Raw genomic sequence first — 12,054 nt, 5'->3', positions numbered from 1 at the left:
ACAGTCGGATGATGTCTGATGTTATATTTTCGATGGCATAAGTCGCCATTTTGACGCAAACTGCACGCTGGATTAGATTGCAGGTCTATGGGAATGGCTGCTCGTAGTTTAATATAGATAATTAAGATAATAATATATTCTATTCAAATGGAATAATGATTAGCATACATGATAAACATCTTTTTCTTTCTGCAAAGATGTGTTGTTTAGGTTACCAGGACAATTTTCTCATCAAATGAGTACAGTTTGCTGACGCGAAAGATAAATTTAGGTTCGGAAGTATTAAAAGGGGAAGTTTATTTGCAGTCTTTTGGCCATTTTGGCGCTTTTAGAACTTTTTCATTGATACAATGTTGTATTACACCTTACGCTGTTCATTGACAGGAAAGGGACATTCGTTTAAGCCAAAAGCTGCATCGGTGACGTGTTTTGTGCGCCATTATCATCACACGAAAAATCATTGCATCGCACGGCACTGCGCGATTATTCGATTAATAACAATACTTGAATATCGTCAAAATTCATTAGCATTATTCTTTTGCCCGCAAAAGGCCATTCCAGCTACCTCAACTACCAGAATGCAGCGCGCGCTTTTTTTAAGCTTACATCAAACGAAGCGCGCACTGTATGGTGTGTGTGCTTGCATGCTGATAGCTGGAATGGCGTTTGGAAATTCATTTACACATTTGAGCAATCAGTAGCGTTTATTGACAATCAGTTAACTTATATCCGATTCAAACAAACATAAACACAAAAGAAAATTTGCTCATGGGCATGGATTAAAATCATTGAAGCGCTTCAACTCAGTGTCTTTGTTTTACTATACAGTCATTCAAAATAGAATCAAAAAGCCCAAACTGTCGCGATCTCGTACCAGAACAATGAATACAATACACCAAAAACTGGAAATCGACTCTGCCAAATTTTCGTCTTTAATAAGACTTCTTCAGGGCAGACTGAAGAAGGTGAATCGTTACAAGCTTATTTACATAAGAATAGTGGCGCGAGACGCAAAAACATTACAACTGACAAAAACGCGCATTTTTTAGAATAGCGCGCGCTATGGATAAAAAGAATTTACACATCTCTACGTGGGTTCCTACTGCAAAAAAAAGTCATCACTATTAAGACCCCGCGGGTAGATAGACTTAAGCCGATAAGCCCACTGGCCTTCCCTTTCCCTAAGCTGAGCCTCAGAGTTACACTTATCTATAAGTTGTACCATAACATTATTAAGACCTAAATGATTGTCGCAATGAAAATGTTGATAGATAAGGTCATCCTTAACTCTTTCACTAACCGGTAAACTAGGGTGCTTATTTAACCTACTTTTATGATTATTAAAACGCTTCTCAAAACTATTGATAGTAGACGCTACGTATTGCTTGCTACAAATAGAGCAAGTAATTAGATAAACAACAAAATCTGAGTTACAGTCCAAGTCAAAATTAATAACATATTTCTTATTAGTAACTGTACTGCGAAACTCCTTCACTCCTACGGGCTGTAAAAACACTAAAAATAGGGGGGGGAGTAATATGTTTTTGTTCTGTTTTTGGTCTGTTATGTATAAATTCATTTTAGAAATAGCCAGGGGTCAATGGATAAAAAACAACTTTGCACATTTTATCGAATTGTGTAGTTCCATACCCATACTATAGGGGGAGGGGGGGGGGTGAATTGGCTTTCTTCTTAACAGTTACCGTATTCATTTTTTTCCAGGGGGATGGAAATTCCAGAGGGGTAGGGGGTCATACCTCCGACCCCCTCCATGGAGGGAAGGGATGGATATTTTCTGGAACTACACATTGTATCGAAAATGTGTGTAAATATCGTACTAATTCGAAAGGGTTCCGCAAGCCCCTCTTGTATCACGGACTGGTATGCAATCACTGTAGTTTCAAGCTCGTAAAAAGAGCCAAACAGTCTTTTTCTCGTAGAAGATTTGAATTTTTTTGCTCGTGGCTTATTCTTTTTTTCAAACAGATGTAAGAACATATCCCTTCAACCTTGTGCTGATTTTTGTCTCCGTGGTTGATAGCAGGTGTATGTTATAGAAAAAAAGCTATCCCAGGCAAAAAATTTGTAGGGAAAACCCATTATTACCAAAAATCAAAGCCATAGAAATCCTATATTTTCGTTTGCCTGATACCTGGATGATACATGTTTTATATGTTAGCATGAATGGACGCAATTGATTTGGTTTCTTTCAGGGTCACCATGGCTACAGTGCTGTAGATTCATGTTGCCACAAGCCTCGTCCATCAGTCTACACCAGTTTCTTTGGCCAGGCTATGAATGATGTAGACAGGTGAAGTTTTTCGAAATTGACTTATATCGGTTAAAACGAATTGCGGCGACGGAGAACGACCCCTTAGTTGACAATTCGTGAAGGGGTGTTTGAGCAGTGTTAGGCTAAACTTCGTTGCTTATGTTGCGGGGCCATCGTTTCACCGCTCATCGTTACATTTAAGTAATTTAAACAAATGAGATATACAAGTTGTAACTGTTTATGTTTTCATTTGACGCAATTGTGAAAGTCATATATTTTTGGACTGCTTCTATTGTTATCAGCTAAAGAACCACATACATATAGTTTAGCATAAGTCAGAAACTAGTTACACAGATTTTCAAGCCTAATATTCTGTACAACAACTCGACGTTTGCTGACCGTCGCTAACAGAGCGGTAAGCAACGGCTCATATCCCAGTACCAGTCTCCCGGTGGCGGATCCAGGGTTGAGGGGTCAAAAGTGGCCTCCCCCCTTGGACGGGGAATTTAGAAAAACTCTTTGAGAAATTCATCTATTCAAACGCCCTGATACGCCAATTCTTACCTAAGTGTCCTGTAGCAATTGATTCGTGATTATACAATTTTTTTTTATATAAGAACCTTTTTTATAAGAACTTCACCAAATTCACCAAATTTTAAAAACATGCTAAGAACATGCCGAGGCTCCGATTGCAGCAAAAAAATTTGTTTAGTCCTGATGCGTTCTAAAATGCATAATCAAATTGTGCTCATAGTAACAACCTTATTATTGCTATTGATTATTAGTGTAATTCCCTTCCTAATAATTCATATATACTTATATACATTTTAGAACATCGTTTAGAACATATTCAGACGTTCTTATAAAAAAAGAGTGCATTTCACAAATGATGTGTTTATCACTTTTCACAACTACACGCCTACCTTCTTTTCTGCCTCTATTTTGGCTACTCGCCTGTCCCATGCGTGGCGCAGGCCTTACTTCGCTACATTGTTTTCCTAGCTCGTACACTCTCAGCATCCAGTATACTATTTGAACGTTTTCCGCATTCTTTACTTCCAGTACGGATTCCCGAACCCACTACAGTCCCCCCTTTTCAAGTATCAAAAGGAATTGCTTTTTATTCCTTACCCCAAGACCCGCCCCAAGAGATAAAGAGTTATAATGTCTTAAAAAATATTACCATTTTTATTATATGAGAAAAACGAGAGTTTTATACCCATGCGACGCTGTAGAAGAATGACATTTGTTTTGGTAAAAAAAAATGGCAAACATTTAAAAATCAGTCCATCACATACAGACTTTTGCTCGATTACTTTATTCAAATACGCTTCTACAATACTACAAGGATATGAGCATTTATAAAATATAGTGGCCCGTTGCGATAAAGATCATCCCATGATCAGGCCAGGTGCTCCCAAAAAGCCAGAAAAGTGCTCCCATAATCACCCAAAAAGTGTTTAAAATGTGCTCCAAAACCAAAATAGTGCTCAAATAGTGCTCATTGGCGAAAAGAAAATTAGCGTATATTTTTAAAACAATTTAGAGATGAGTTGTGTTTTAATTAAAATTTGAATAAAAGAAAGAATATTGCTTTTATTAAATACATGCATTAGAGTATCTTATATTGTTGTCCATGAACGGGTAAATCACACTTTAGTGTATAAAAAATGACTTTGTTCTCTTTTGTGTTTGTTTACCATTGTTATTTGGATACTAATAAAAACAATGTTCATTTACAAACATCATGTCGATAATGTCAAACCTGATAACAGACCTTAATTATAACAATATCCTAACGAGAAATAATTACAATAGATGTAAAACAGGAAAACATGGCAAACAGATCTTCTAGATAATTCATTCTATTATTGTAATGAACCCCACAGGCTACCCAATGTTTGTGGTTCCCAAAGCACAGGCTACCCATTAAAATGTCGAAATCATCTGTTTTACAGTCTTAGCCTAGTTGAGATAATATTATTTGTAGTTAAGGAAACTAGAAATGTCTATATAAGACAACAAAATCTAGTAACTTGGGTTAAAAAAGCTAGAAATTAAGTGCTTTCTGAACAAAATAGTGCTCCCAAACCTAAATTACGCTATAATAGTGCCGAGCGCAATCTGGAAAGGCCTAGCAGGGGGTGCGAACACACCCCCTGTACCCTCGAAGGTCCCCGGCCGAAGGTCCACTTTCGGTTCTCAATGGGATACTGCAAAGGCATAAAATATCCTTTTTTGCTTTATCGGGTGTGGTTAGATTTTTATCAAAGAACTCACCCCCCAGGATTCCGCACCACCCCAAGAAAAATCCTGGGTACGGGCCTGATGACCCATGATACAGCTGTACAAAACCAACATGATACAGCTGTACAAAACCTACTTATTCGTGTGATTTCTAGAAGTTATGGTATATTCAGCCTTGGTAAGAGATACTCTAGTACCGTCAAAGTCTATTTTTAGTTCTTAGTAGGAAGTCGCCCAGCAATTTTAAAATAAGTGTAGTCATAGATTCTGCCCCAATTACGGAGTAAAAACTTGTCTCTTATGCCTGTTAAAGGATTCCTGTAATAAAGAAAAGCGTAAAAAAAGGTGAGGCCTGGGACAAACTCTTCTGTGTCGTCACACTCCCTTAACCACCACAGGAGACCTGTTTAGGGCAACAGGATAAAAAAAATGTCGCACTAGAGAGAAATTCAATGCAATAAAAAACAAAATTGGGGGTCCTTTTTTGATCCTGCCTTTTTTTTATTTTTCCGAAATCTTGTTGGCATCAAAAAGCAGACCAATGGAAATGTTTACTAACCTAATTGCTGGCTAGTTACAGTTTCTATAAATGCGAAATTCCTACGATGCGAAATCGTATTATATTAAAAAGCTTTAAATTCATGAAGCTTCTGTGTTACAATTCTTTAATCAATATTACGTTATTGCTCTATTCCTTTTCTAGTGCTTCAAGTTTTACAGAATACTAAGTGAGAAACTATTGCTTATGCCAAGTATAATCAGAAAGCAGTAGTACGTTTTCAACGTAGATTATACTGCGTTAGAAAAATGACTTTTCCAAATCGGAGACACCAGCATAGGTGTTTAAGCTTGCCTCTGGAAAAAAAAAATCATTATATTTGATTAGAATCGTTATAATTATACAAATTGTACAAATTTTGTACAATCTAAACACCATTCGTGAAGTAAAAATACTTCCGATAAAATGTTATTAGATGATTTCTCATGCGCGTCCTGATTGGCTAAAACATAGTGAGATATATTTTGAGAGTTCAATGGTAAAAGAAGAATTCTGTTTCACTTGCGTACAGCAAACCTTGACCCTCAGAGCCGGGGGGGGGGGGGGGGGGGATTTGATGTTGAAGGATTTTTTCGATTCTGCTATCTCTTAGGGTATAAAATTTGACCAACTGCTATTCCTTCTACCACATCAAATTTGCTATCTCTTTGGGGTGAGAATTTCTGTTGAACACACCCAAAGTGCTATCCCTTATAAAATTGACATTGCCGACAATCATCCCCGTCTGTTTTTATCGGAGTATACCCACCCCCGAGCTCAGAACTCATCAAAATCATTCTAAATTCAAAACTAACTGTAAGATTTAAGAATAATTCATCAACGATTCGTGACTCCTACGTAAAATTTGGCTATGACAATGATAAACAAATGTGTACTTACTTCTTCTTCTTCTTCTTCTTCTTCTTCTTCTGTAACAACAGAAACACGCAGAAGCGACGACTATGGCAAGCACCAATAAACCGATGCACACGCCCAGCAAGACCAGTAAGGCTAAGCTTATATCTAGAACAAATCAAACAATTAATAGTTAAGATACAGTGTGAAAGCAGATGAAGCATTTGGTCTTTCCTCGCGTCCCTCCATTAGTAAAATATAATAAGCTCAAATATCGAGTCGAGTCCAATTTAAAGGACTGTAATGAAAAGCATTAGTCACGTGTAAAACTAGACAAAATAGACGAGCACAAGGAAGTCTAAGAACGAAAATGTTATACCTAGAGGACGGGTATACGGTATAGCTAGAGGACTTGTACGTGATACTAGAGGACGGGCATGTTGTAGCTAGTAGACAGGCACGTGATAGTTAGAGGTTAGAGACGAGATAGCTAAAGAGGATTTGTACGTGACACTAGAGGACGGGCATGTGGTAGCTAGAGGACTTGTACGTGATACTAGAGGACGGGCATGTGGTAGCTAGAGGACTTGTACGTGATACTAGAGGACGGGCATGTGGTAGCTAGAGGACTTGTACGTGATACTAGAGGACAGGCATGTGGTAGCTAGAGGACTTGTACGTGATACTAGAGGACGGGCATGTGGTAGCTAGAGGACTGAGACGAGAGAGCTAAATAGGACTTGTACGATGTACTGGAGGACGGGCATGTTGTAGCTATTCGACGGGCACGTGATACCTAGAGGTTAGGTGCATGGCAGCTATAGGACTTGTACGTGATACTAGAGGACGGGCAAGTTGTAGCTAGTAGACGGGCACGTGATACCTAGAGGTTAGAGACGAGATGGCTAAAGAGGACTTGTACGTGATACTAGATGACGGTCATGTCGTGGCTGGATAACGGGCACATGATAGCTAAAGGACGGAAACATGATGGCTAAATGACGGGCACTAATATAATACATCCATAGTACAAATACATTAATACATTAACAAAATGATATTTTACAAATGGCAAGATATTTCAATAAAACCCTCACAATACACAAGTCGGATCCAGAGTCTTTTATAAAATAAATAAATAGATAAATTGAAGGAAATTTCTTAACTCACCATCGATTTTGACATTGCTGGTTGTTGGAGATGGAGTTAAGTCTTTGACAACAGCTAAAAAGAAAATAAAAGTTTGGCTGCCTGTGACCCCGCCGAAAATATTACTTAGATTTAATGTGAGTTTATTTGATTCTATTTACTCTCCGAGGTCGTTATAAACCTCCAACTGAAAACCCCTTCTGGCTCCCGTCACACAAACTAACGAATGTCCGTTTGCTGTCGGTGGTGACTCTCTTATTTAATACGATAATCGCCATCTCATGTGTAACCCGTTGTGGAATTAGAGACGCCCAGTTAAATCAAGACTTAGAATGAATACTTTTTTGATACTGGTGATTGTGCGTCGATCAAAATCAATATTCGGCAAGTCGTGACTGAGGTTATCAATACTCACTTGTAGTTGTAAGTTTTGCCCCTAACGGATGTTTCTTATCGACAGCTAAATTTCCCAGCATGCCAGAATCGATATCCTTACGGACTGCTTGTATGAATGCTGTTCCGGCATTCTGGTCACCTGTCGCGTTTACGACTACTTGGAACTTGGCGATGACGCTGCCGGGCCTTAAGATAGACGAATATAATCAATTATGAGTATATTTGTTAACAACTGCGAACATATACACAAGGGAGCTTTAGCATGGGGGACGAGATTGACGGGGCAGGCGCGTTCTTAGAAATTGCTGAGAGAAGATGCACCATCATAGGTGTCATATGAAAAAAGGATACTTTTTGACGGTCCTACAATAAATAATGACCCATTTTTTGGCGTCCACGGGAGGCAAGAAGTCCTTTCAGCCTTTTCACGCTAAGCGCCAGGGCAATTCATAGATCCGACATGTCAATCACGCGCGCACAAATAGCCAATCAGGAAAAAGATGGTTCAATAACAGCCATGTTGTCCCACAAATGTCCCACAAGAAGTCGGCAATCGACGCCGAAAAAGATTGGTTTTCTGCGAATCTGGACAAGCAAATAAGCATTTTCCGGTCAGCGTAGAAAGTGCTAGCCCTGTTTTCTTTGCTCGGCCACTTTTAGTGTAAAGTTGGTACTCAATTGTAGAAAAACACGTAAAATTTACTACGAAGAAACGAAAAACAAAAAGCAAACAAACCACTTACAAGAGCAACTTGTGTTTGATATTATACCTAGGTCATTTCAATTACATATAAGAATGAGACTGTCGTTTGTATTTTTACTGTAGATTTTGACGTTTGCCGATAAAACTTGTAGTTAGAAGTCGGTCGTAAACAGCGAATTCGGCTTTCTCTTCTGATTTTCCCCGCACTTAAATCACTGCAAAGTGACAAAAATAGCTTTGAAAACACATAAACACTTAGCACCTACCGTAGAGAGCACCGCTTTATCTTATCATTTCCAATATTTCGTATTTCGAGCTGGATTCGTGCCTCTTCCATTCAACAACCAAACTCGTAGTTATCTATTTCTATGCTTCATTTTCACAAGATTTTCACCAAGCTTGGACAACAAGACAAGTTTCCATCATGTTAGGTTACTGTGTATTTTTTTTCAAGTCGCAGGAAAACCCCTATAAACGTCTGTACTTAAAATAACTCCGGGCAGGACTCACTGACCTCATCCGACATGTTGTACAATTTGTGGGACTTTTGTGGGACATTTGGGTTGCACTTCGCTGGCTTCTATTTGCTGCTTTCTGATTTGATATTCGTGCGCGCGTCGGATCTATAAATAGCATGGGGTTGTGGGGCCCTTGTTTCCCCAGTATTTTCAGGAAACGACTAGTAAAGGTAAGCTATGCACCTCCATTGTGTATTTAATGTCTCTGTATTTCGCCCCTCCCAAATATTTTGAGGCCTTCTAGGGCCATTGGAGCCTAACTCCAAACTGGTTTTTATAAGGATTGATATTTATAAGGATTGATATTTATAAGGATTGATATATTTCGTCTGCCATCGCCGTTATTGCTACTTAAACTAAACTAATTAAACTAAACTATCGCCTTTATTGCTATAAAAACTAGAACGTATTTGCGTCTTAAAATAAGAATAGGGATAGGGATGTAAATGTATGTGAAAAAAGGTTCAACTGACTCACTTGCATTCCACCTTTTTGACATCTGCTCCATAATTATTTTCAAACTGTAATGAAAAAAGGATAGCCATCAAAGAGAAAGAACATTGGAAAAATAAAAGAACCGATGAAACAACAGGAACAACTGCGACTTTGTATGGTAATCAAAGCCAGGATAAACTTACATGTTTTATGGGGCCTTTTAGGGTCTCTCTACAGTATGACTCGTTTTCCATTCTTTCATCGTACTCTAAACTTAGAAATCTTGTTTCAAACTCAATTCTTTGTGCTGGAACAAAGAAACCAAAGAAATATGACCCTCATGGGAAAACTATAATGGTTTTCCTTGTGAAGGCTGAAAATACAAGCCTAGTACACGGGATTTCATTCCATGCCCACGGGATTTTTTTCCATGCTCACGAGTTTCTTTCCGTGAGCACGGAATTTCTTCCCTTGAGCACGGTGTATGTTTTCCCATGGAAGGTCACAAATGTGAACACTTTTATGCACTAATTTTACATATTAAGGTTTGCGCTTTAAGAGTCCTTACTATATGGCAACAAACACTTCCGGTGGAATGGCGCACCCTGTTTGGCTGTTGAGCGGTCCGTATCCTCCTGTAACGACCGCGGTCGTCACAAAAAAAATTTCCGGACCGACGACTCTCTCGAGAAAATTAACAACACTGTAATAGCAATTTATTGCCATTTTTCTGCAAGGATGAGTTTCAATAGTTATATTCATTCAGACAGTGAGTTTTATTACATAAGCTTACTTATCTTATTTATTTTTTTTTCCTCAATATAATTTCCAACTTTGTTAACCTTGCTTCTGAGAGTTTCGCTGATGTTCTTGAAGATTTTGTTCGCAATGACCATTCAGTGAAATCCAGTTCGTATTTCCACACAATGCTTTAAATCATTCACAAATGCAGAACTTCTAATTAAAGATATCCTCTGAATTTTTACCAACAATTTTTTTTAAAAATAATTTACTTTTAGTCCCAATTGATCGTCGCTTTCCACTCGAATTGATCGTAGAGATGTTTTCTTTCACTTGAATTCTCCACAGACAGATATATTCACTAAAATACTCTTGAATACTCTCTTGAATGAAGATACATTATGCAGGTAAATTCCTTGAGTGATTTGCCTTTATTCCCCGTATAAAGCCCCCCCCCCCCCCCAATAAAGAGACGATTTGCAACCTTTTTTATCGCAAATAAAATTTCAGCAAACTTGAAATTATCGCGCGCGTTCCAAAATCATTATGGCGGGAAATTGTCATACAAAGGGAGTTTGAAGACGATTTTCCCTAAAGACAACTAATCTGAAGGAAATAACATGAAAAGAAATGATGTTTTACGTGAAGGTCGTTAGAATCGGCGTAAAAAGCAATTTTCGATGGTTACTTTATAAATCGACAAATCTTAAAAATCGAGTTTCGAGCTTTGGAGTTCAGCACTGGTGGCTTGTAAACCAGAAAGGGTTTCTTCTCTCACTTCAGCAGCATAAGTTTTACTTCTCGTACAAATATTCAAAAAAGCCATATAATAAATAATTTATTAACTTCGGTCTGTCCGATAATATGAACCACAGCCGATAAATTAAAAAAAAGAAAAAAACCTTATCCTAGGTATGTTTAGCTAAATAATTGCAGAACCCCTTCCTATATAATTTTCCAATCATCTACATAAAAGCATACAAAAAGCTTGAAAACAGACTTCACAGATCGCCGAGTCAGGTTTTTCAAGTCGCTTAGCCGTGGATTTTTGCGTCGTTCAATTAAACTCAGCCACACAGAAAAATATAGTTGATTCAAATGATCTTAACAAACTGACGTGTCCCTTCTTGTAATTACAGACTCTGGAGTCGAAATGTGAATATTAATAGCGCGACTATTAACGTAAATCTAGACCGGAACTATCCCGCTGGGGTCCAGAAGTCTGAATTCTGTGACGCTCAACTCCGGCATCCCGCGTGCCTAAGGCAGGCGGGAAACGCAACACTTAGACCTATAGTGCTAAGTTGAACAGTACATGCTCCAGTTACACTCTATGCTTCGCGCGCGTGCAATACGCATACAAATATAGTGCGCAAGTTTTTCGTTATCCCGCTCACCCTCGCCTTTAGCAGTCTTTAGTTGTAATTATATGTTGTAGAGTTTAGTAAAGTAGTAGAGTAATCACAGATTAGTTACATAATCAATTAAGATTGTAATATGATGTAGTGATGTAGTTCATGTAGTTCATATATTTGTTACATGGAATAAAGACTGCTTCACCCCATTTGGTGTGTGTATGGTTTAGCAAGTAGTACAAGATTTTTCTCGACTCACTTTCTTCAATAGGAACTGCTTGAGTAGGAGCTGCAGATGATGAGCCTGCAACTATACTAGATGCTGTAGTAGGTGACACACTGCTAGATGATGTCGGTGTTGTAGATGAAGACACACTGCTAGATGATGTCGATGTTGTAGATAAAGACACACTGCTAGACGATGTTGATGTTGTCGATGGTGACCCACTGCTGGACGGTGTCGATGTTGTAGATGGTGACACACTGCTAGATGATGTCGATGTTGTAGATAAAGACACACTGCTAGACGATGTTGATGTTGTCGATGGTGACCCACTGCTAGATGATGTTGATGTTGTAGATGGTGTCACACTGCTAGATGATGTTGATGTTGTAGATGGTGTCACACTGCTAGACGATGTTGATGTTGTAGATGGTGTCACACTGCTAGACGATGTCGATGTTGTTGAAGATGTTGGACTGCTAGATAATGTCGGTGTTGTAGATGGTGTCACACTGCTAGATGATGTTGATGTTGTAGATGAAGACACACTGCTAGATGATGTCGATGTTGTAGATGGTATCACAATGCTCGATGATGTCGATGTTGTAGATGGTGTCATACT

At 38.6% G+C, this 12,054-nt stretch overlaps 1 protein-coding gene across 1 annotated transcript; it reads right to left on the bottom strand.

The window, feature by feature from the left end:
* Positions 1-3,571: 3,571 nt before the first annotated feature.
* Positions 3,572-11,668, bottom strand: LOC116604799. The gene is made up of 7 exons (XM_048725260.1): positions 11,469-11,668; positions 9,317-9,420; positions 9,156-9,199; positions 7,477-7,643; positions 7,083-7,136; positions 5,958-6,080; positions 3,572-5,374 (listed from the first exon to the last, which is right to left on the bottom strand). The coding sequence occupies exons 2-7, from the start codon at positions 9,365-9,367 to the stop codon at positions 5,319-5,321; spliced, it is 495 nt and encodes a 164-aa protein (XP_048581217.1). The 5' UTR covers positions 9,368-9,420; positions 11,469-11,668; the 3' UTR covers positions 3,572-5,318.
* Positions 11,669-12,054: the final 386 nt, after the last annotated feature.

Source organism: Nematostella vectensis, chromosome 3 (genome assembly GCF_932526225.1).
Source record: "Nematostella vectensis chromosome 3, jaNemVect1.1, whole genome shotgun sequence".
Lineage (NCBI taxonomy): Eukaryota > Metazoa > Cnidaria > Anthozoa > Actiniaria > Edwardsiidae > Nematostella > Nematostella vectensis.
This window is presented reverse-complemented; position numbering and strand designations above follow the sequence as displayed.

What these genes read in the sequence shown, in the direction of transcription:
- LOC116604799 (XM_048725260.1), bottom strand. Translation starts at nt 9,367, where the DNA reads ATGGAAAACGAGTCATACTGTAGAGAGACCCTAAAAGGCCCCATAAAA. An exon ending in GTCAAAAAGGTGGAATGCAA is followed by an intron (nt 7,644 to 9,155) that starts GTGAGTCAGTTG and finishes GTCTATCTTAAG; the next exon opens with GCCCGGCAGCGTCATCGCCA. An exon ending in CAGCAATGTCAAAATCGATG is followed by an intron (nt 6,081 to 7,082) that starts GTGAGTTAAGAA and finishes GATTTGTTCTAG; the next exon opens with ATATAAGCTTAGCCTTACTG.